This window comes from Pleurodeles waltl, chromosome 6 (assembly GCF_031143425.1).
Source record: "Pleurodeles waltl isolate 20211129_DDA chromosome 6, aPleWal1.hap1.20221129, whole genome shotgun sequence".
Classification (NCBI taxonomy): Eukaryota; Metazoa; Chordata; class Amphibia; order Caudata; family Salamandridae; genus Pleurodeles; species Pleurodeles waltl.
This window is the reverse complement of record NC_090445.1, coordinates 546,208,525-546,232,082: the sequence shown is the minus strand read 5'-3', so window position 1 is coordinate 546,232,082 and position 23,558 is coordinate 546,208,525. Positions and strand designations below refer to the sequence as shown.

The following is a 23,558-nucleotide window of genomic DNA, read 5'->3' as shown; positions in this document are numbered from 1 at the left end:
TCTGGAAGTGTAGCTTGAAATGAAATTTGCTTCATTAAGCATCCTAATCAGGAATTAAGGTGCTGCGGAGATCTACTGGAAACAGTCTTATAAAGAATGTAAGGGAACAGCCAGAATCAGCCATGATTCATGGTTCGAATCAGACCAGAGGATCAGTGGAAGATTGTTCCAGTGCTTTGCACCCAATTAAGAAAAATAATTTTAGGGTTGCTAGTATACTATGAGCCAAGATGGACACTCTTAGGTGATCGACGTAGCATGACAAGGCAAAATAAATCAATATCCTGTTAAAATCCTATCTTTTTTACACATATTTGGTGGAGTGGCTGCAGTATACTTCTGGTACATCAGATGAAGGGTCACATTCCCTACACAGAGTCCTGAAAATAAAGCGCTGGATGTGGCCTGCAAGACCCAAGGGCTTGTACAGGTGCAGGCGGCTTAGAAATCTGGTATGACAGGCGGGATGAGATCTGCTGAAATAAGTGACGGAAGGCGCTGCAGGACAGGTTTCAAGAAAGAAGAAAGTGAAAATGTGAAGCCGACTATAAAAAGCTGGACAGCATGGCATCAGGTTGAGAACAGAGAGTGAATCAATGTTGGACAGAAGTGAGTAGCAAACTAAGCAGTGTGATATACCACACCAGAATGGATGAGAGACGTAAAGTTGGCAAAACAAAGACCAGTTACACTTACCGAAGGAACAGTTACTTGCACAGTGGTGAACAAGTGGAGGCAGAGGTGCTGTGTCTGCTCTCTGAGTGTTCTGACTACTCTATAGGACAATCTTTGTCACTAAAAGATATCAGCCATCCTGCCTAAGGTGGGATGCAGTCCTGACAAGAAGTCATAGTTGAGGATGTGAATCATAGGAACTGAAAGAATATTATGGAAACAGAAAGAAGACTGTTAAACCTCCTAGCTAGGTTGAAGATCTGGAAGGAAGATCCCAGATCACAGAGGAACAATATCTGAATTATATGTACTGATGAAAATAAACACATGGGGGGCATGGAAGAGCTTGTGGAATATCTTTGGAAGTTGTTGGGATGCATGCCTTTTTGAGCTACTTTGCTGTGGACGGAGAACACCGATGGCTGCTACAGTGACCTCCCTCTAACTCCACTCTTAAATAAAGAGACAAGGATAAAAGTCTGAGACTTGTTTGAGTGAGAGGTTGCTTGCAATATGAAGGCTCTATGGTGATGATATTCCCAGGCTTTATCTCATCCATCAGGCTACTAGGAAAGCATTGATTGAAGAAGGCAATGCTATTCCCTTTAAAGCTAATTACACAGTTTAGTGGGAGAACTCACTTCTTCAGTTCAAAGGAAGACGCAACAGATTTTGTTATATTATAATACTGCATATTGTGGAAGCCCTATCTCTTAGATAATCTGCATGATAGTGGCACGTAGTTGAGATGTCAGGTATGGTGTTGAACTCGAGAGTGGATGAAGCAATGTGTCAGTAAAGACAAAATAAATTCAAAACAGCATTGCAAATATACAGTCACTAAGAAGAAAATCCTGACTCAAAACAGGAGTTTGAGATCAGTAGTTTAGAGAAAATAGCTCCCACAATATCTTGGAGAAGGCACATCTACAGTAAGGAAAACAGTGGATTGGAATAATGAAATGAAATAGACACTTTACAGATATTGGACTGATGAACAGAGGAATACCGTGTGTAGAAGCTATGGTGAAATTAAGGCTGGGTCCAGGCTCGGTACTGCAACTGCGATAGTAACAAAGAGGAAATGCTTTGATGAAATGTGATGATATGTTCGGGAGAGACTTTGCTCTATGTTCTGAGTCATTTATAGTCCACTACCACCTGAAGGGAGTCTTACTCCCTGGTCTATATGCAGTGCCTTATAAATACAAATGACCCAGATGCCAGTTATATATGTGGCACAGTCATTGTGGTGTCAAGGTGTGTGTTACCCCTAGTGAGATTACTTGCAGTTTTTTTTTAAGTTTAAGATGCTAGGTAGGGTCCAGGTAGGAGTGAAGACAATGATGGTTGTGGAGGTATCAGGCAAGGTGGGATAGGAGAGTGAAGGAAAGGAGGACAGATAAGATTGGTCACACAGTAGAATTATGTTAAATACTGGAGACAAAAGGAAAGCAGAAAGGGAGTACTATTATAACTGTGAATGTAAGATCTGGGATAGTGTAGAACCTACTCATTCTTACATGGAATGGGAGAGGTCTTAATCACCCCATTTAAGCCAGGAAAGTGATAGCTTATTTGCAGAGACGCATGGCGAACATAGCAATGCTACATGAATGTCACTTAACACGAGAGGGACCTATAGCTTATGCAGAGAAATGTTTTTGTCATAGATACTTTTCCTCATACTTTACTCATTCATGAGCAGTAGTAATACTAATAAATAGATTCAATGCTTTCAGAGTGGGAAGGTGATTGTGCCCTAAGGGTCGGTTGTCATATTTCACAAATAGCAAATTATAAGCTCACACTAGTGAACATATACAGTCCCAATCAGGATGATGCATATTTCTTTGAGGGTGTGACTGCTGAATGATGGAGTTCTCTGATTTACAGTTTATTTATTCTGGGAATTTTAAAACAATTACAGACACAAATCACAACAGATAAAAACATTAGGGGTGCTGTCCACTGTGCTCTTTCCTTATCATGACCTTTTTGAGATGTCAGATGCATGGCCTGGAGGCATTTGCACCCAGACAGTGTAGAATCTGTATTCCACTACACTGTACAACAGGCATCCTCTAGATTAGACAGAGTCTTATTGACAGTGGACATAATATATGTGCTTGATGAGACCAATACATTGTTTGCTCACTAGCCAGTCCTTGCTCAGTTATCATTTAAGCATGAGGGAATCAACCAGCACAGATGGTGCTTTAAGAGTTCAGCTCCATTAGATATATTGTTCTGTCAAGAGATTAAGGAACATATCCAACTTTACTTTTATACTAAACCAGGCTCAGTGGCTTGTGAGGGTGCACTGTGGAGTGCAGTTTCTTGAAAAAGGCTCTAATTTTTCAAAAGTGACCCCCCTTGGAAAAGTTTGTATGTGAGAAAACAGGGCTGATTGCAGAGGCCCCCTAACTTTTTGCCCCCATTTTCCACTTTTAGCTGGTGTTTTCCTGACTCTGATGGTGCCCTGGGTACTGCTAACCAGTCCCAGGGCCTGTGCTTTGTGTAAAATCAGTATGCAAATTAGGCTAATTATAATTGGTTAAGTCAACCTACCTATAAGTCCCTAGTATATGGTAGGGCATGTAGGTTTAGGGACCACAGCATAGGTAGTGCACCCATAGGTGCACTGCTGAGGTGACCAGTGTCATTTTAAATGCAGGCCTGCCTTGCTGGCTGCTTTTAAATTAAAGTTATATGCAAATTCGACTTTGGAATTAAAAGGAGTTCCAAAGTCTTAGACTACCTTATTTTTACATATAAGTCACCCCTAAGGTGTGCCCTATGTGCCCCTAGGGCTGGGTGCCATGTAACTATAAGCAGGGGCCTTATAAAAGTAGTTTTATAAGCCCTGGTGAGGTAAAAACAGCCAAATTAGTTTTTCCCTCATTGTAGTGAATGGCCTTCATAGGCTAGAATGGGAAGACTTTATTTTAATTTTAAAAGTCCCCTTAAATGACAGATACAATGAGTTTGGTATCAAATTAATTGTTATAATAAATCCCACAACTTCCAGTTGTGGGATTTAACATAACTTGTGGAATTTTAGCAAACTTTTTATGCTCAGTATGGACTGTAAGGAAGTCTATGGGAGTTTTGGACTAATTTCATTGGACTGTTTGGAGTTTTTTACCTTATGGAAAACACAAAAGAGAAAAACAAAAACTGTAAGGACATTTGACTTGGTATTGGTGTAAATCTATTAGGGGTTTATATACCAGTATTGAATGTATCTAGAATGTGCTTGTACTTCCCCTCTTTTTATTACTTATTTCTTATATATATATTTATTTATTACTAGATGTGTTATTAATTGATACTTTTATGGCTGGTTGAAAGCCGAATAAAGTCTGTTTTGATTGATATAACTTGTTCAGGTAAAGAGTTTCAAACTTTACCTGAAAAGTTGCCAATTTCAGCCCTGCATTGTTTTTGCTGCTGTGCCCTGATTGGCCAGCCTCTGGCAGCCTGGCCAGGCTGCCTTGATGAGGTGTGAAGTGGCCTGGCTTCACACAAAGAGATGTGCCTGTGGGAGGGAATCTCCCCTCAGCAGATGGTGAGGGAGGAAGGAGGAGGGCTGCCAAACTGGTCTTCAAAGGCAGAGAAGGACATTTGGAGCAACCCAGCAACACCCCCACATCATGCAACCCCAAACAACTAGGTACCCCCTTGATTAGATTAGGAGAGGGCAGGAGCGGGGTGTGTTTATGATTTTTAGCCACACCAGTGGGTGGGCTCAGCCAGATGTAACCTTCAAAAATCATTTTCAGCCATGATGGATTTTTGAGGAATGTTGCCTCCTGGGATTGATTTTTGCCACACTTCCCAGGAAGTGGTCATCACAGGGGGAAGGACCATGCACCTGATTGGAGAATCAGGACCCCCCTGTTTTTCACCCAGGAGCAAGGATAAAACTGGCAGACCTGCACCCACACCTCAGTTCCCTTCCAGATACCCATCAGATTCCAACAAGGAAGAACCAAAGGAGAAAAATGACTGCCCTGCTGGACCCCTGGCCTGCACCTGGAACCTGCACTCTGAAGGACTGCACCAGCTGCATACTTGGGCTTCACCACAAGAAGGACTTTGCCTGGCTTCAACTGGTTCAAGGAGGGACTCCCTGTTTGCTACAGGTGAAAAATTGCTAACCAGAGTCCCCAGCACCAACTCCTGAAGAAATCAATCAGCTGACCACTACCCAGTGGCCAAACAGGAGTTTGCGCCAGGTGCATTCTGGGAGTTGTAGTCCACACCCCTAAGGATCATGTCAGAGCTTCTGGACCCTTGGGGTGAGCTGTGGGCCCCAAAAGAACCTTAAAAGAACATCTGGGAGAAGACCCAGAAGTTTTGAGAACTTTTGAAAACTTTTGGAAAAAGGTTCCATACATGGACCGACCCGCCACGGCAACTCTAGCCGGCTTGCCTCACCCGCGACCCGGCCTGATTTGCAGGTCGGTCCCGGTAAAGAAAATCTCCAAAAAAGAGACTAAGGGGGTCATTCCGACCCTGGCGGTCCATGACCGCCAGGGCCGGGGACCGCGGAAGCACCGCCAACAGGCTGGCGGTGCTTCCTGGGCCATTCTGACCGCAGCGGTAAAGCCGCGGTCAGAAAAGGGCAACCGGCGGTTTCCCGCCGGTTTACCCCTGGCCCAAGGAAGCGGGAACGGGTGTCGTGGGGCCCCTGGGGGCCCCTACACTGCCCATGCCACAGGCATGGGCAGTGCAGGGGCCCCCTAACAGGGCCCCATAATGATTTTCAGTGTCTGCTTTCCACTGAAAATCCCTGCCACTGCACCCGTCGCACCCCTACAACTCCGCCAGCTCCATTCGGAGCCGGCTTCATTGTTGAGGGGGGTTTCCCGCTGGGCCGGCGGGCGGCCTTCTGGCGGTCGCCCGCCGGCCCAGCGGGAAAGCCAGAATGGCCGCCGCGGTCTTTTGACCGTGGTGCGGTCATTCGGCGGTTCCCTCCAGGCGGGCGGCTCCCGCCGCCCGCCGGGGTCAGAATGACCCCCTAAGTCTGAAGGTAAAAAGTTGATCAAGATCCAGCTTTACCCCGGTCGAAGGATTTTCACCTCGGAAAAACGACTAAGTCCAAAGGTAAAAATCTCCACCGAGGGCTCCAGCAACGCATATCCGGAGAAGAGTTCCAGGAGGTTGGATTGGACTGGCAGGTTCGTCCCGCTGAAGAAAATCTTCAGAAAAGAGACTAAGTCCAAAAGTAAACTTTTGACCGAGGCCTCTGCGAGCTGTAGCCGAGCAGGGATCCATCGCGGTCGGCCTTTCACTTTGACTTTGCCCCGGTCGAGATGCGACCAGATGACCAGATTGGCGCTTTTTGTTTCTAGGCGCTAGAAAACAATAATTCTTTAAAAATTCAGATCTCCGTTCCCCTTATCCGATTTTGTTCGTTTTTGTGTCATTTTAAAGATAAAAATATAATCTATTTTCAGAAATTGGTTGTGGATTTTTAAACTGTTTCCTGTGTTTTATTTAATTACTGTTTTGTGATATTTGAATGCTTTACACTCTGTCTCCTAAGTTAAGCCTTGTCGCTCGTTGCCAAGCTACCAAGGGTTGAGCTGGGTTTAATTTATTGAGACCTAACTGGACCTAAGTGGAGGTTGGTGGCCTATTGCTAAGTGTAGGTACCTACCTGCCCTTACCAATAACCCATTTTCCAACATTGTACCACCATCTCTAACTCAGATTTCAGATCTGCTAGCCATTATCAAATCAGATTCACAACTGGCCCCCTCATTATGTAGCAAGCTGTTAGTGTGATTTGCCCAATTCTGATCAACCTGTGTAATCTGTCACTTGAAAATGCTGTGATCCCTGTTAAATGGAAAAAGGCAATGCTTACTCCTATCTTGAAAGAAATTCAGCAGATCCCTCACATCTCTATATTTCACTTTGCTACTGTCCTATCTATCAAAGTTTGTGTAATTATCAACTATCCGCCTCCCTGGAATAATCAGGTTTTAGACCACTATATTGTACTGATTCAGCACTCTTGACAGTAACAGATGATCTTAGGTACAACTTGGATCAGGGGATACTGTGGCCCTTGGTCTTTTACATCTCTCAGAAGCTGCTGATACAATTTATCATTCAGTGCTTATTTTCAGGTTGATCCCGTGGTCTGCAGACAGGCTTTTGTTTGTTTTGTTTTTTCCTGACAGACAGCGCTCAAATTGTCAAATTTCCTCCATACAAGTTGGCCAGATTTCTCGCTTGTGTGGTGTGAGTGTGGTGTCCTACTAATTTCTCAGTCCAACACTCTTCAATGCTTACATATCTCCAATATACATAATAATATAGAACTACAGGCAGATTATTTTTAATGAACTCTTTAGGGATTTGCTCTTATGGTGTGGTAGAGGAAGGTAAGGGGGAACATTGGGGCTTGGGGGTAAGTGTAATATGTTTACTGTTGGACCTGGCTTTTTGACAGGGACATCCCCAAACTTTTTGCCTCCTTCCTCCTATTTTTTCTGACCTGTTGTTGTTGACTTTTGACCTCTGGGCACTTTACCACTGCTAACCAGTGCTAAAGTGCATATGCTCTCTGTGTAAATTGTACTATTGATTGGTTTATCTAATTTACTTATAAGTCCCTAGTAGAGTGCACTATATGTGCCTAGGACCTGTAGATTAAATGCTGCTAGTGGGCCTGCAGCACTGGTTGTGCCACCCACTTCAGTAGCCCCTTAACCTTGTCTCAGGCCTGCCATTGCAAGGCCTGTGTGTGCAGTTTCACTGCCACTTTGACTTGGCATTTAAAAGTACTTGCCAAGCCTAGAACTCCCTTTTTTCTACATATAAGTCATCCCTAATGTGTGCCCTAGGTAACCCCTAGAGCAGGGTGCTGTGTGGGTAAAAGGCAGGACATGTACCTGTGTAGTTATATGTTCTGGTAGTGTAAAACTCCTAAATTCGTTTTTACACTACTGTGAGGCCTGCTCCCTTTATAGGCTAACATTGGGGCTGCCCTCATACACTGTTGAAGTGGCAGCTGCTGATCTGAAAGGAGCAGGGAAGTCATATTTAATATGGCCAGAATGGTAATATAAAGTCCTGCTGACTGGTGAAGTCGTATTTAATATTACTATTCTAGAAATGCCACTTTTAGAAAGTGAGCATTTCTTTGCACTTAAATCTTTTTGTGCCCTTCAATCCACGTCTGGCTAGGTTTAGTTGACAGCTCCTTGTGCATTCACTCAGACACACCCCAAACACAGGGTACTCAGCCTCACTTGCATACATCTGCATTTTGAATGTGTCTTCCTGGGCTGGGAGGGTGGAGGGCCTGCCCTCACACAAAGGACTGCCACACCCCCTACTGGGACTCTGGCAGACAGGATTGAACTGAAAGGGGGCTTGGTGCATTTCTTAGACACTCTTTGAAGTCACCCCCACTTCAAAGGCACAACTTAGTATAAAACAGGGCCTCTGCCCTACCTCATCAGACACTTGCTGGAGAAGAAACCTGAACCAGAAACTACATCCTGCCAAGAAGAACTGCCTGGCTGCTCAAAGGACTCACCTGTCTGCTTTTCTACAAAGGCCTGCTGCCTTGCTGTTGGCCTGCTGAGCTCTTGCCTGGCTGTAAAAGTGCTTCCAAGGGCTTGGATAGTGCTTGCCTCCTGTTCCCTGAAGTCTCAGGACCAAAAAGACTTCTCTCTTTCACTTGGACGCTTCGTGCGCAGAAATTTTCGACGCACAGCTTGTTCCGCGGTGAGAAAAACGCCGCACACCGACGCTGATCGATGCAACGCCTTCGGGGCGACCGGAACTTCGACGCACTGCCTCGCAAGGACAATGCCGCCCGACTTCCAGAGGAGAAATCGACGCGATGTCTGCCGTGAGATCGAAACTTCGACGCACAGCCCCGCGGAACGGCGCGCAGCCGGAAAACAAGCAGGAGAATCCACGCACAGACCCGGGACATCTGGTAATCCCCGGGACCCATGGAAGGAGACGGTCCGCGTGCCGGAAAACGACGCACGTCTTCCCCGAGTGAAAAATAATGACGCAAGTCCGTGTGTGAAGGGGCGCAACCGACGCACACACCATTTTTCCTCCCGTAGAACGACGCACGTCTCCCCGCGTGAAAAATAACAACGCAAGTCCATGTGTGAAGGGGCGTAACCGACTCACACACCATTTTTCTGCGCCCTCTGCGGAGATTTTCACCTCCAAACCAGGTACTTTGTGCTTGAAAGAGACTTTGTTTACTTTTTAAAGACTTAAGACACTTTGGCCCTGATTCCAACTTTAGCGGGCGGCGGTAGCCACGGGAACTGCCAATCGGCCGCCATGACCGCTGCCGGCATTCCAACATTCCCGCTGGGCCGGCGGGCGCTAACCAAGTTAGCGCCCGCCGGCCCAGCGGGAATGAGGCCGCAACACAGAAGCCGGCTCCAAATGGAGCCGGCGGTGTTGCGGCCGTGTGACGGGTGCAGTTGCACCCGTCGCGCTTTTCACTGTCTGCTCGGCAGACAGTGAAAAGCTGGCCGGGGCCCTGTTAGGGGACCCCTGCACAGCCCATGCCAGTGGCATGGGCAGTGCAGGGGCCCCCAGGGGCCCCAGGACACCCCTTACCGCCAGCCTCTTCCTGGCAGTGAAAACCGCCAGAAACAGGCTGGCGGTAAGGGGGTCAGAATCCCCAGGGCAGCGCTGCTTGCAGCGCTGCCCTGGCGGATTCGCCCAGCCGGGGCAAAAACGGCGGGAAACCGCCGGCCCCGGTTTTCCGACCGCAGCTTTACCGCTGCGGTCAGAATGGGCTTTGAAGCACCGCCAGCCTGTTGGCGGTGCTTCCGTCATTCTGCGCCCTGGCGGTCCGAGACCGCCAGGGTCAGAATGACCCCCTTTATATAATTTTTTTTTTATATCTTTACAACTTCATATTACAACTTTGATCGTTTTGACCTGCAAATACCCAGATAAATATTATATATTTTTCTAAACACGGTGTGGTGTATTTTTGTGGTGTTATATTATGGTATTGTATGATTTATTGCACAAATGCTTTACACATTGCCTTCTAAGTTAAGCCTGACTGCTCGTGCCAAGCTACAAGAGGGTGGGCACAGGCTGATTTTGGATTGTGTGTGACTTACCCTGACAAGAGTGAGGGTTCTTGCTTGGACAGAGGGTAACCTGACTGCCAACCAAAAACCCCATTTCTAACATTTACATAGAATTTAAATATTTTAGTAGTATGGCTCTATTAATGATAAAGTATTTTATAAGAAATAGAAAAACAAACAGAGCAGCCACGAGTATGCATCACCTTAATAGTTGGAATCTTCTAAGGTGAGCTGTGGAAGAGCATAGAGCCCTCTGTGGGTTTACATAGGAGTAGGCTAGATTTGGGTGTGGGTATACAAGGAGGTAAGAATTTCCTAAAAACACACCTAAATACTGCCATTGTGAGTTTTTGTTTCAGACATGGGTAGTTACTATGCCGGTATTGTGAACTATGAGAAGTACTAAGAGGGAATAACCGATGATGATTGTGTTCTCCCAAAGCAAATCATGTCTAGAAACCAAGAAAACGATTGTCCTGACCATGACAACTTTGTACCACTTCAGAACTTGTCACTGATTTTTTTTTAACTCAAACTGGCATTATGTGATTCATTATTCAGTTCCCTCCTACTTGTGGTAAGGTCCATACCGAGCTTCAGATTGAGTTCATGTCTGTTGACTGCGGGGGGGATCTCACAGCACAAAGTAGTGGAGAATATATTGCTTCTAGAGGGGTTCCCTAATAAAATTGTGTAGTGAAAACAGACGGGGGCCTAACTGTGTATGTGCCCACTGGCCTGCCTAGAGGACCCACAGTTTTACCAGGGCAGATTCACACCAAATAATACTGAGTCGATTTTGCCAGACTTGGTAATCTCGGCTCCAGACCCCCGACGCAACTCATAGTATGTCAGACTGGTACCTCCTACCCCGGACACCACCTTCCCAAACTCGTAAAGAGGGACATAGGACTACAATATACATATGATGATTAAAAGAGAGGACATTCTTGCGGAGAGCTCGACGGATTGCACAAAGTGCCTTAAATACTGAGTGCTTGTGAGCTTCGAGGCAGTGCTACCAGGTGGGAAGAGACGGAAGATTGCTAATGAAGCACTAGCAGAAGCCTTGCCGCAGTACTTTGTATAAGTGATAGTTGAGGAGACCTAAGAACAGCAGATTGCCACTCAGAATATGAGAACCTATGGTGGACTGAATTACAGTTTTACGCCAATGTGACAGCAGTGAATGAACTAGCTTGACATAATAGAAACAGGAAGGCAAGGATTGTTTGATATTTTATAAAAATGGAGAGATTATGACAGCGTGAGAACTGGATATTTCGCAAGAACTGACAGGAGCAAGTAAATGCTGAGTTCAGGTAGCCACCAGTTTGGGGGACCAACGAGTGTGAGTGCCACCAAAGTTGTATGTGTATGTGTGCTACATGTACTATGTGTATATACTGCAGGGGACTTCATAAGAAACACAGGTTTGCATTGGGAGCCAATGCAGACATTTCAGAGTAGGAGAAGTGATAAGGCTGGGTGAATTTGGAACAATGAGTGCCTCTTGATTTTGAATTGATAGCAAGTAGCCAAATGATGAATGAACTGATAAAGCAAAAATAGTCTGTGAGGCAAGTCTCCTCTAAAAGTCAGTAAGAGGGCAGTCACACAGACTTTAGAGAAGTGACAAATCTGTATGGAGCTTTCCAATTGTTGGTGCATTGTGTCGGGAATAATTTCTCCCCACTTCAGTTTCAGAAACCACATACACACAGGTGAGACACCCTATTCTTACCTATTGAGGTCAACTAGATCTTTGGACATTTGGCGAATAGTGTAGTAATCAGAATCATTCAAACACAAATCAATACTATTATACCATAAACAATTCTAAACACCATAAACAATTTAACACTAAATCAAAGTCCAAACTGAATAAAGTTTCAAAGCTTTATTACAATCCCAAAATCAATGTCACGTATATAGTGCGCAAAACAAAATTATAAATAAACATAAAAAACATAGGTTGACCAATACGTCTGAAAAGATGTAATCGACGGAGCATCAACACTGTTAAACACTCCAAAAGAATAATATAAATTAGCAACAACATAATATGCACATTATTATTACATTTTTCAAGCTGATGATGGTGAAATCAGTAAATCATCAAAATACAATTTTAAAAATCAATTTCAGATTTCAAGGCTGTGCCATTCCTGTCACTAACAGATATTCGGCCTTGCATGCATGGGAGCGGGCTAACACATGAAGACCAAAGCAAAAAAATCTAACTACGGCAACTTACTATAACAATTACGCTGGTGGCATTATCTAATTGAAAAGGAAACAAGAAACCACATTTAGTTATACCTCTCCTAATGGAACAGCAGACAGTGTACTTCATCAGACAGGAGCGGTCACTTCTTCCGGCGTCAGTTGACAGCAGTTTCAGGACAGTGCAGAACATGGGCTGCACATAGGACAGCAATTCAGAAGTAGTTGGACATATTAGTACTGAACAGCATGGCAATTAAAGTAAGATGAGAAAGCTCATGTGGGGACTTAAAGAATCAGAGGGTGACAGCAGACAGAAGTAGACAGACTCAATTAGAGATCTGAATATCTTCGAATCAGGAATGGGACTAACTTAAAATTTCAGAATTTCTCACTTATTAGGAATATGCAAGATCCATTCATTGTGCTTTCAGGTGGTCTCACTTCAGACGTCAATTTCGGTGTCCAGTGGTTGTAGATGGCAACACTAAATTTGCAACTATGCCTGATTTTCTCAGCAAATGTGCATTGTCATTTCAATGATTTCATGCAATTCCTTCACAATATTACATTCTCTAATAACTTGCAACATTAGGTTCTTCTCTCACGGTACACTAAACCTGTTTCTCATAAAAATCATAAGTTTACTGTCTTGTTTGACAACGAGAACAAATACTGCAACATGGTTAATAAATTTTTTTTGCCTTCAATACAATAGGACATTCAACATCCCATTAACATCCTAGAAAAAGAATTCAGGTCAGAGGGAACAAAATAAACAAGTGATTTTCCACTACTCCTGCAAAATGAATCTTTCAGGCATAGTCAAACTGAGAAAGCCTTGATAAACATTAATACATTAATAAAACCTATTGCGCTCCTTACAATTCAAATCAAATATGCAAAGCAAATTATAAAATTGTAAACATTATTTACGCCATGTTAGAACTAAATTAAACGTGCATTTATTTTTCTGCACACGTGTAACTCACATTCATAAATTCATTTAATTCAATATAAGTATGTTTAATTCATATTCATTTAATACTTGAATTCTTAATCTACATCATAACAAAACACTCATTATGTTAACTCATTTTAATACTTCATTTAATATAAATGACAAAATCTCTAATGTTAAAACATGGTGCACTATGCAAATGGTGGCCTCATGGTCCACCATAATTCAAAGGGGCACATTTTACAACTTGTGTTATTTTGTCTGTTAGGCTGTAAAATATAGGTTAATTAGTCACCATACGCTAACTTCTATGCTGCTAATATATTGATAAAATGTGATCTCTTTCACAATCATATCGAAAATGGGTGTATTTCAAGTGGTGTACAGACCTTTCCACTGGAAAAGGAAAGGGGGAGTCAAACATTAGTGTTTTCCATTTTAACACTCACAGAAAACCTTGTTCTCTTCTATAACAAAAAACACTGAGCAAAAGTACATCAATCTTGGCTTGGATCTAGAACTTTACTCAGGGGTCACCACTGCTGCTTTGTTTGTTGTAAATCCAGTTAGCCGTTTTTGTGAAATTAGGATTCCAAAAAGGTGCCTGGCACACTTCAAAGGGTTAGATTAACAAGATACCTTAACCATTAATTCGCAGATTCACTGTGGATTTGGGAATATGTGAAGGTTCCACTAATACAGCAAAAAAATAAATGCATGCCATGGGACATAGTTTTTTTCTATTTTCATCATCCAGCACATGACTAGTGGCAATAAACGGTTGGTGTTGGGCATGTGAGGGATCTAGGCACAGGTCCTGGCCATAAGCACAGCGGGGTAGACTACCAGCAGATGGTGTTGCCTTTATAGAAGCTGGATGCAGTATATCTCCAAAAAACAGGAATTCATTGAAAAGATCCACAATTAAAGTGAAGTTGAGTTTAGGTTTGGTCCTAGCAACAAAAACATATTTAAAGCACAATTATGGTTATGAAATAAAACTGGGAAAAAACAAATAGGGTTAGCACACACACCAGCCATACAAACCATAACACAGGCACCATATGCAACGCTAACGAACAGGCCTGATGTCCTGCTACTCTCATGGTGGAATTGTTTTTTAAGAGGAGGACTGAGGGAACAAGCTATCACAGATGGGACATTTATATTTTAGGCTATTCCTTTTATGAGGAGCTGTCTAGAAGGGTGACCCACAGCCCAGTATCTTGGAGAACTAAGGTGCTGTGCTAATAGACAGAAACCAGAAACAAAAGCGCAGAATGAGTGACTGGAGACAGCGCAGTTTATATGGAGCTGTGGTGAAAATATTGCTGTCTCTGTCCACACTGGTGCACCATCAGGCTGTAACTTCCCGTAGGACCAAGGCCTATCTTTACATTCAGAAAATTATGATTTGGAGGCACTGTGCACAGGCGTCCAGATGGTAGCGTTCTTTTCCCTTTGGTTACACTGACCCAAAGCTTGTGGCTTCGGGGGCCTCTATGTTAAATGCAGCGTAGCTGATAGAAGTTGCCACCTAGACCAATGCTTTTCTAAATGAGCACCCACTTTCGAACCTCAGTGTCTTCATGATTAGCGGCTGGGGATCTTGGTGTACGGGACCATATGCCTGCTAAATACCACAATGTTGACATTTGACCTGGGTGGGTTCCTCAGTCCTATTTTGGGTAGGAGATGTCTTTGTCTGAGGGACCTTCTCTTAGTCTGCAGGAAGTCACTATCAAAAGCTCATAGCTCAGGTTACTGGAGTCCATATCCTCTAGTCTTCAGCGTGGGTCATCACATACTGAAATCCCCGTCTTGTTTGTATGCACTTTGAGAGCAACAAACCTGGCTGCAAAAGTTGTCTCGCGAGAAGGAGCATGGAAACCTGCATGAAGAGTGAGAATGAACTAAAACTATAAAAGGACAAGGACCGAGCATTAAAAAGAGCCCTGGTGTGTGACATCTTGAGAGGGGATTACTGCCAGGATTACAAGTTCCAGAGTGCACAAGGGCATCTTAAATATAAGCGGGATAGTACTATGGGAGTGGGGCCTATTTACACAGATAAAGGAGATTCTTCATACCATCAAAACTATACAACTGCCATTAGGCCAGACATCAGATTGGCATAGTTGAACTGTGTAAATACCTGGCTCTTTTTTATTAAATGCCGTTACCCATCAGTTCAGATAATCTCAACTGCTGGAAGGAAAAGTTTAAAACAAAGCAAAGCAGCATTGCAGAAGAGCCAGAGGGTTGGTAAGTTCTCTCATGAATATACACCCTCAGCAACCAGACCACCGTCCATCCTTCTGTGAACCCAAGCTCTCTGCACACGCCTTCGGTACTGCACAGCATGGGATGGCTGTAAATCACACATACAACCTCCCACACAATGGTCTTCATGAGTCCAGCCATTTTTAGTACGCTGTGGGTTTAGGCCCTGTGACAGCTGATGTATCACTGAACCCGCTGTATACTGTCTTTAGCAAAGCATATTATGCTCTAGGCTCTGCATTAGCTCATGTGCTACCAAACCAGCAGTGCACAGCTTCCAGGAGTGCATAGTAGACTCCAGTAGCCTGGCGTGAAGCAGCTGTACACAGCCTCTGGCTCTGCATAGGGCTGGGCCTTTTGCGCTATTAACTCTAGGGATTGTCATTAAATAGAACCACTTTGAGGTTAATATGAAAGTCACAGTTATAAACCAAAAAAGCACTTGAACGCCACCTAATTAATACCTACCATAAAGATTACCTTCCCTTAAAGATTACCTTCACACCTGTACTCAATGAAGTACTTTCTCTCAGAAGCTGTATTTATTCCTAGTTATGCGGAGCTTCCAGTTTAAACTTCGCACCACGATCCAATGTATTCGAAATGTCATTCAGAAAGATTTATTATATTTGCTGCTTTCATGTGAATAAACACACACGTTAATCTAATTTTTCATAGTGCATGACTCAATCATGGACAGAAGTTCGGATTCTGACATAGCTACACAGAGTTGGAACACTTGTTTGAGTTAATCCACCACACTTCCCCGTGAGCTACTTCTGTGAAGCTAGGATGAGAAACTGCTTCAGGATATAAATATACAACCAGTAACATGCTTTAAAATATTCTGTTTTTCTTTTCCTTCTGTTCCAGATTGCAGTGAGTCAATTTCCCAAATCAGTGCGATGAAAATCCTAAAAAGGTATGGAAGCACTTCAGGCATCTGGACCAAAGACCTGATGGGCACTTCAGAAAAGATTTATGTGTTTGATGGAACCAGCAATGACACAGTCTATGTATTCCCAAGAATGAGAGAATTTACTTTGTCTTCCTCCACTCGTAAAGCTTCAAGAATTAAGCTACCCTTCCCTTGGGTTGGTACTGGGCATGTGGTTTATGGTGGGAACCTTTACTTCATCAGACAGCAAGATGAGTTCCAGGTCATCAAATTTGACTTGGCCAACAAAACAGTTGTCGACAGTGCAGTGTTTCAAGTGGAGCACCAGGTTCCAGTCTATGGTTTGTCTCCTTTTAACTACATTGACATTGCAGCTGATGAAGAAGGTATGTGGGCTATTTATGCCACTAAAGAAAACGTGAATAACATCTGCCTGGCTAAAATGGACTCCAAAACTCTTGGCATCGAGCAACTGTGGGATACCCCATGTCCCATAGAGAATGCAGAAAGTGCTTTTGTTATTTGTGGCACAATCTATGTAGTGTACAATACAAAGCTCCCCAGCCGCTCACGGGTGCAATGTGTGTTTGATGTCAGTGGTACCATTTCTACTGACGATGCCCCATTAGTTTACTTTCCAAAAAGATATGGCTCCCACTCTAGTATGAAATATAATCCACGGGAGAAGCAGATCTACGCTTGGGATGATGGTTACCAGATCATTTACAAACTTGGCATGAAGGCAAAATTGGAGATGTAAAAAAGAATTGTGAAATAAAGTCATAATTTGTCGATCTTCTCTTTATTTTTCCACAGCTTTTCGCATGATTCAGTGTTTCTTGTTGTACAGTTTATATATTGTCCACCGCTTTAAAATAATAAAATTCATTAAAATGTGTGAACCTGTGCAATGATAATTTCGGGTGGTAGGATACTTCTGATTCTAGGTTATTTCACTACAAGACCTACTGGTGTGATGTTCTGTACAAAGTACCTAAGGGAATTCGCCCCATAAATAACTAAGTTACAGATCGTGAAGATCTTCTTCACAGGATATACAGACTATTACCCATTTTGGGACGTTTGGGCCTGCAGTACCCAACAGGTTCCGTACGGGGCTCAATTTTGGAGATATTTTTTTAGATCCAAGTACCGCGGCTGCTACGTTATCTTCAGGTCTTTTTAAACACAGCTTGATTAATGATTAAATTACCTATGCTTAGGTAAAACTGATTTTTTTATTGTAGTTTATACTAACCATGGTAAGGTTAAAAACGCACAGGTGGACTCATGGGAAGCAATAATCCCTAAAGACATTATTTTTAAGGTGGTCAACATTTTGCTGCCATTTAGCCAGGTAAAAGGTATTCATCGGAACCTATTTGAGGAAATACCCTATTCTAAATCTGGCCCTTTTGAATATTATAGACATTCTTATAGTTATGGCATAACAATTACACACACAAAAGTCATAAATAACACATAAAAATATTGTTGCACTGAACCTGGTACTCTGGAGTCTCTTCAGACCTGGATAAAGGGAATAGGACATGAAATCCTTTTAAGGCATCCCATAAACAAACATTGGCAAGGACATTTTGTTTTCACTTTTGATGCTACAACCAATCTTGGCATATGACGAACTGAATTGTGCTGCTTTTTGCTGATTCAACTCAGCTAGCTGTCTCATTGAACTGCTCAAAAATCCAAGCAGGCCCTTAACGATCATTGCTGTCTTAGGTCCTCATTAGGTCATGAGACCGCCAGCTTCTCCGTAGTGTCCCTACCAACGCGGAGCCGGCGGTAACGACCACCACATTAAAAGTTGTGAGGCTTGTCAGGCGCCAAGCCTCCACAACCCTGGCCTCAGCCTGCCGTCCGAATTACGAGGCTGCAAACTGCCAGGCTTTTCATGGCCATCACCCTGCCACGAAAACCCTGGCGGTCACGCACCCAGCAACAGCAATCTTCATTTCTGTCACCAGCACACACATACACACATGTCCACACACATGCACACATCCCCCCACCTGTCCTCACACTCATGCACACCCTCCACCCCCTGTCACGCATGCATGCATACACATACACACCCATTCAACATACGCATACATGCACTCAGTCACACCCACTCACTCACATTCAACACAGACACCCCCATTCATGCGCACATACACACACACATTCATTCACATACACGCACGCATTCAGCAACCCCCTCCCCCCTCTGCAAACATGCATTCACACACCCAAACACACAGACCTCCCCCCCCTTCGGATGCCCACTTATCTCCATAGTCGAGGGGGATGTCTGGGAGGGGATGGGTCCTGGCGGTCTTCCCTCACCGCCACCACCACACCAGCAGGACTCAGCCAAGCCGCTTTACGGCTTATAATACAGCGGGCAGAGTCCTGCTGGTTTGGCAGTGCTGGTGAGGGACCCGCCTCTGCAGCGTCGACCGGAAGCACAATTGCTGCCTGCTTTCGCCTCAATAATGGCAGAAAGCAGCCAGCACTTGTAATATGAACTGGTGGTCGTCTGGTGGGTTGAGTTTGGCGGTCAGTCAAATTGACCACCAAAGTCCAAATGAGTGCCTTAGTCTTTTATCTACCTATTTTGTTCAATGGTTGACAGATCCTTTTCCAATCTTTCGTGTATTTTCTTATCAGTTTAAATTTGTGTCCCAGCATTGAAGTGCTGTGTTTGTAAGGAAATACACATTTGTGTCATAGCTTATTATCCACAATGCTCTGGTGATAAAGTCAAAAGCTTCATATTTTGGCTACCTTGAGAGATAATGTTTAGCAAAATGCAGAACAAATGCAACCCTTTCTATTTCTTACTATCCAATCAGCTAAATATCAAGCAAAACGTAAATTGACTACATGGAAAGACAACCAATGTATTTATCCCTATGTTATGGTACAAAACACTTTCTAGGTGAAACAAGGGGCCAAAGACTAATACAAATGGGAGTGTATATTTTCTAATGTCGGCTTCTATCTGCACGGACTGTTCATTGAAACAACATGATGGTGTCTTTTAACACCTCTCTGTTGCAATATCTGTAACATTTGCCAAAACACTGAATTATGAAACTAAATGCACGGTACTACGATTGCTTCCTATATTGTACACTCCACATATGCATAGAGCAAGTCTCAGATATCACCCAGTCAGTACTTCTTTGTAGATTTAATATTGTTGTAAACATAAAACAAATCGAGTAGTCTGGATCCAGCTGCTACAAGCTGCTTTTGTAATTACGTGGACCTGCTCTGCCAATTAATTGAGGGCAAAATCCCACGCTTTCAATAATTTATGTACTTTTTGGGAGGTGAAAAACTCTAAGAATAGACTTGGAATTCTGTTGATTCATGGTCTACAGTTAGCTCAATCAGACCCTGGTTTATGGTCAAGGGATACAGGGCTCTTCCTATTCCTCCTCCCCCATTTGCCTGAGAAACAGAGATATTTGATTCCTTGTGGAGAAATCCTTTCTTTCAATCACTTGAAAATACGGGGGCATTTAGGGCACTTCTAATTTTTACACTTTCAAAAGCATTTTCAACACAGAGTTGTGTCTGTAAATTGGGTAAGAATAGAAAACCATTACTAATGTATGTGAATGCTCACACAGTTTTGAATGTATGGGTTTTAACATCACTTCAACTGCCCTTGTCCATCTCATAAAAAACAACCAGCACAACAGTACAAATCCAAAATTCTGAAGTATTTACCAAAGCCATGAGTCAGATTTAAGAATGGATAAGTCCTCAAAATCTTTTTTCTGTGAATGAACCGTTTGGAATTCCCTTCCCCCCCACCCATCCTTTTATTATTTTGTAAGCCAGGCTCAGAAACTTTATATTGTAAGTTTGCAAATACAATCACTTTGTAAGAAAAGGTTATGCACCACAAACAGTGGAGCAGATATTGATGGCTTCCTGTACGTGTGTAAGCCTCATTAACAGCTTGCATTTATGGGTGACGTGGCAGCTCTATAAAAGCACAATTATTTCTACATAGTAACAGATAGTTTTTTGTTCACTGTAATAAGTACATGCAAAATATGCTGCATTAATTTTTGATTTTTAAAAAGATTCAAACATTACAAGTATTACGCTGGTGCAGTGTGTTAAAGAAATATGCAGTGGGATCTTATCTTCCTGTTGGGACTTGATAGAGCGGAACGTAGTAACAATTTACCTACGTTTGGACGCTCTTTAGGCCGATGAATCTTTTGACTTAGTGGGAGCTCTCTGTACTCTTATATCGATCAGTCGCATCCAATCAATAATCAATAACGAACATAAGCAACACCTTGAACAACATAACACTTAACGATTAATCCAGAATACATTTCGGCGAACCCTGACCTTTCAGCCAGGAATAACCACACCAGTTTATTGCAAAGTTAGTGAATTTATTTCCCTATATTAACAAAGCTAGCACAATATAGATGTGTCTCAACACCAAATGATAAACATAAATGAACATTAATAGCTGTCCATATCGTCGGAACAAGTGTAATCTATGTAACATTTGAATCACAAGGCATTCGATAGTGGCAATGCAAAGCACTAATACGATAATCTGCAATGGGCTAATTGCGTACATTTAGTCAGCATAACAAGATCTCCAATTGCATCGTGCGACATATGGAATCCTCATCTAACTTCAAATTAGCATCAGCATGTGGGACTTCATGCAAAAAACAATTTAGCAACATCAATTTAGAAAACTCCTAGCTAGGGTCTTTATCAAAATCAGCAGTCAGTTACCTAAAAGGAACACAATGCAATTTTACAATTTCCTTTCATATTTACCAATTCCAATCAGCAATCAATGAATTCTTCGTCTCACAGGTATCGTTTCTCGATCAGCATGGGACGGAACAAAGGGGCAGGGGTGAACGGGGCAATTGCCTCACGGCGGCAAAGTAAGGCTACTACTTCATGCAAAGGGCAAATCAAAGTTAAAGTCTCTAGGGCAAGAATCATTAAAGTCTCTTTCTCTCGATTAGAGAAAGCATCAAAGTCTCTCAAAATGGCGTCGCAGCAAAATGGGTCATAGTAGCTACGAAGTCAAAATGGCGGGATGTCCGAAGATAGAGAGAGAGCTTCCCTCTCGTGCACCTGGGTTTTATAGACAACAGTTCAAGTCCAGTAGGGTCTCCATTGGAGGGTTCATAGGTTAGCTTCAAATTGACCAATCAAAAACGACAGTTCTCAAGCTTTTACTTAAGCATACATTATCCTTGGAGATGGGTACGCAAGTTGCAACATTGTCTCTCGATTAGCTTACTCTCAGAGCCTCCATTGTCCGCACCTGCAAGCCGACCTTGAATTAAGGAGAAAATATGCCATGCTGGCACCAACTTTAAGATAAGCATGTGAACAGTTTCTTGTGGAAAAATACAGCTCCAAGCAAAAATACACGTTTAATAGCACAGTGGAAAAATACGAACATCTAAACCGTGAGACCAGGCAACTAGGCCAAAGCCTCCGCTAAAGTAATGCTAAGCTAAGGCATTTCAAATAAGCAAATCGTAGCACATGTTTATGATTATGTCGGATTAGTGCAACTCTAATACACCACGTTACATAAAGCACGCGTATAAATGATGGCAAACTACTCTGAGGGCACATTTTGTCCCCGTACAATCTTCATTAATTCGGTTAATGTCACACATGATTATGTCAGCACTACGTTTATGCGTTAATAAATCAAAAACCTTCATTTTCTGCTTCATCAGACTTAACACTTTTTGTTTCAGTTTCACTATTTCGTTTTCTACAGACAACAATAAAGAGGGATCAACAGCAAGTGATACATGTTTACTATGAGAAAATCTTGTCTTAAGGTAGTTCATGTCCAATTAAAGATCATTAGAATGTGGCACCCTTAGTGATCATGCACAGAAAGTGATCAATTATTCAAAAGCAGAAATATTTGAAAATAGATAAGTCCTTTGATCAGGTCAGTCAGAACCATGAACCTCAGGATTTGAAAAGAACCGGAACCTTTGACTGGGCATATTATTGAAAAGCCAAAGAATGATCCATGAGGAAAGGTTTGTAACTAAACCTACACTGGGAAGTGCAGTAGAGCACTTGGGAGTATTTTGAGTATCTTTCGTGCTGCACTCACAGTCCAAAGGAATAGGAAGCTCAAGTTTCTTTTTAGTTATTTAAGTATTTATTTAAGGTAACATATAGCACAGCTGTTACTTTGAGGGGAGTCACTTGGCACATTATAGTTTAGCTGGAATTTACAGGGTAAACAGCTATGTTTTAAAGCTTTCCTTAACTTTAAGATCGTTGTCTGAGCTCTTATTTCCAGAGGAATTCTGTTCAAAAGCTTGACTTCTTGCAGTGTGAAAGTTCTGCCAATCTCAGATTTGCTACTTGATGCATGAATCTCAAAGATGTTTTAATTAGGGTGCGGAGATTTCTAGACGGAATATGATTCTTAAATTTACCAAATAGGAACTCTGGGGAGATGAAATGAAAGATCTTAAACATCAAGCAGGCTAAGCAGTCCAGGAGTCAAACGTCGTCTGAGACCGAACCAAATTTTATTCAAATTAAATATGGCTCTAACTGTGGATTGTTCCTTCCAGAGATTTTACTGGAAGGCCTACATATGCAGAGCTACTGTAATTCAGGTGTGCCTGGACAAAATAATTAGCCATCATAATCTTATGTGGGAGGGTAGGAAAGGGCATAATATGGTGTATTATGTGGATCGAAGTGAACAAGATTTGATAACATTATTAACTTGCTTCTCCAAGTTGAATTTGGAATCAATAGTGACCCGCAGGCTGCAGACTAAAGATGCCTCAAAAAGGCAATCACCTAGAGCTTTAGGACGAAAAGACTGTTCCCAGACATTGATATTTTAAAGATCAGGGGAATCTTTGTCTTGGATCAGTTGAATATTAGGAAGTTATGGTCCATCAACTAAGCAACAGAGGTTTCTGAATTAAAGGTGCAGATTGTTGAATATTTGTGTGTCATCTGGTAGCTTTTGGCCTTGAATTTCTTAAGTAGAGTTATAAGTAGTTGAAATGTAGATTGAATAACAGGGAGGGAAGTGTGAAAACTGGGGGATTCCCAATGAAGGGAGGTGTCAATGGATCTGAAAAGTGCATCTTGAATTTCTGGGCATCTGTACAACAAGAAACATTTAAGCCAGACAAATGATTTTCCTTGGATATGCAAGGTTTTTATTGACTTTTACTGAATATAGTATCAAGAGGCAGACAGAAAATAAAAGCAAAATCCTCATCAAGATTAACATGTTGTATTTCAAATAAAATATAGCAGATACGAAGATCTGTATTTATAATGGCAGCCCTAAAATAATAATAAAACATGACACATACAGCTACTTATGCATTAA

General features: G+C 42.6%; 1 protein-coding gene across 1 annotated transcript in view; it reads left to right on the top strand.

Annotated features, from left to right (window-relative positions):
• OLFML3 (olfactomedin like 3) overlaps positions 1–17,048 on the top strand; it is an 86,514-nt gene extending 69,466 nt beyond the window's left edge. Inside the window, exon 3 of the mRNA XM_069238729.1 lies at positions 16,126–17,048. Within this exon, the coding sequence (XP_069094830.1) occupies positions 16,126–16,910 (785 nt within the window). The 3' untranslated portion in view covers positions 16,911–17,048. The remainder of the gene's footprint in view (positions 1–16,125) is intronic.
• Positions 17,049–23,558: the final 6,510 nt, after the last annotated feature.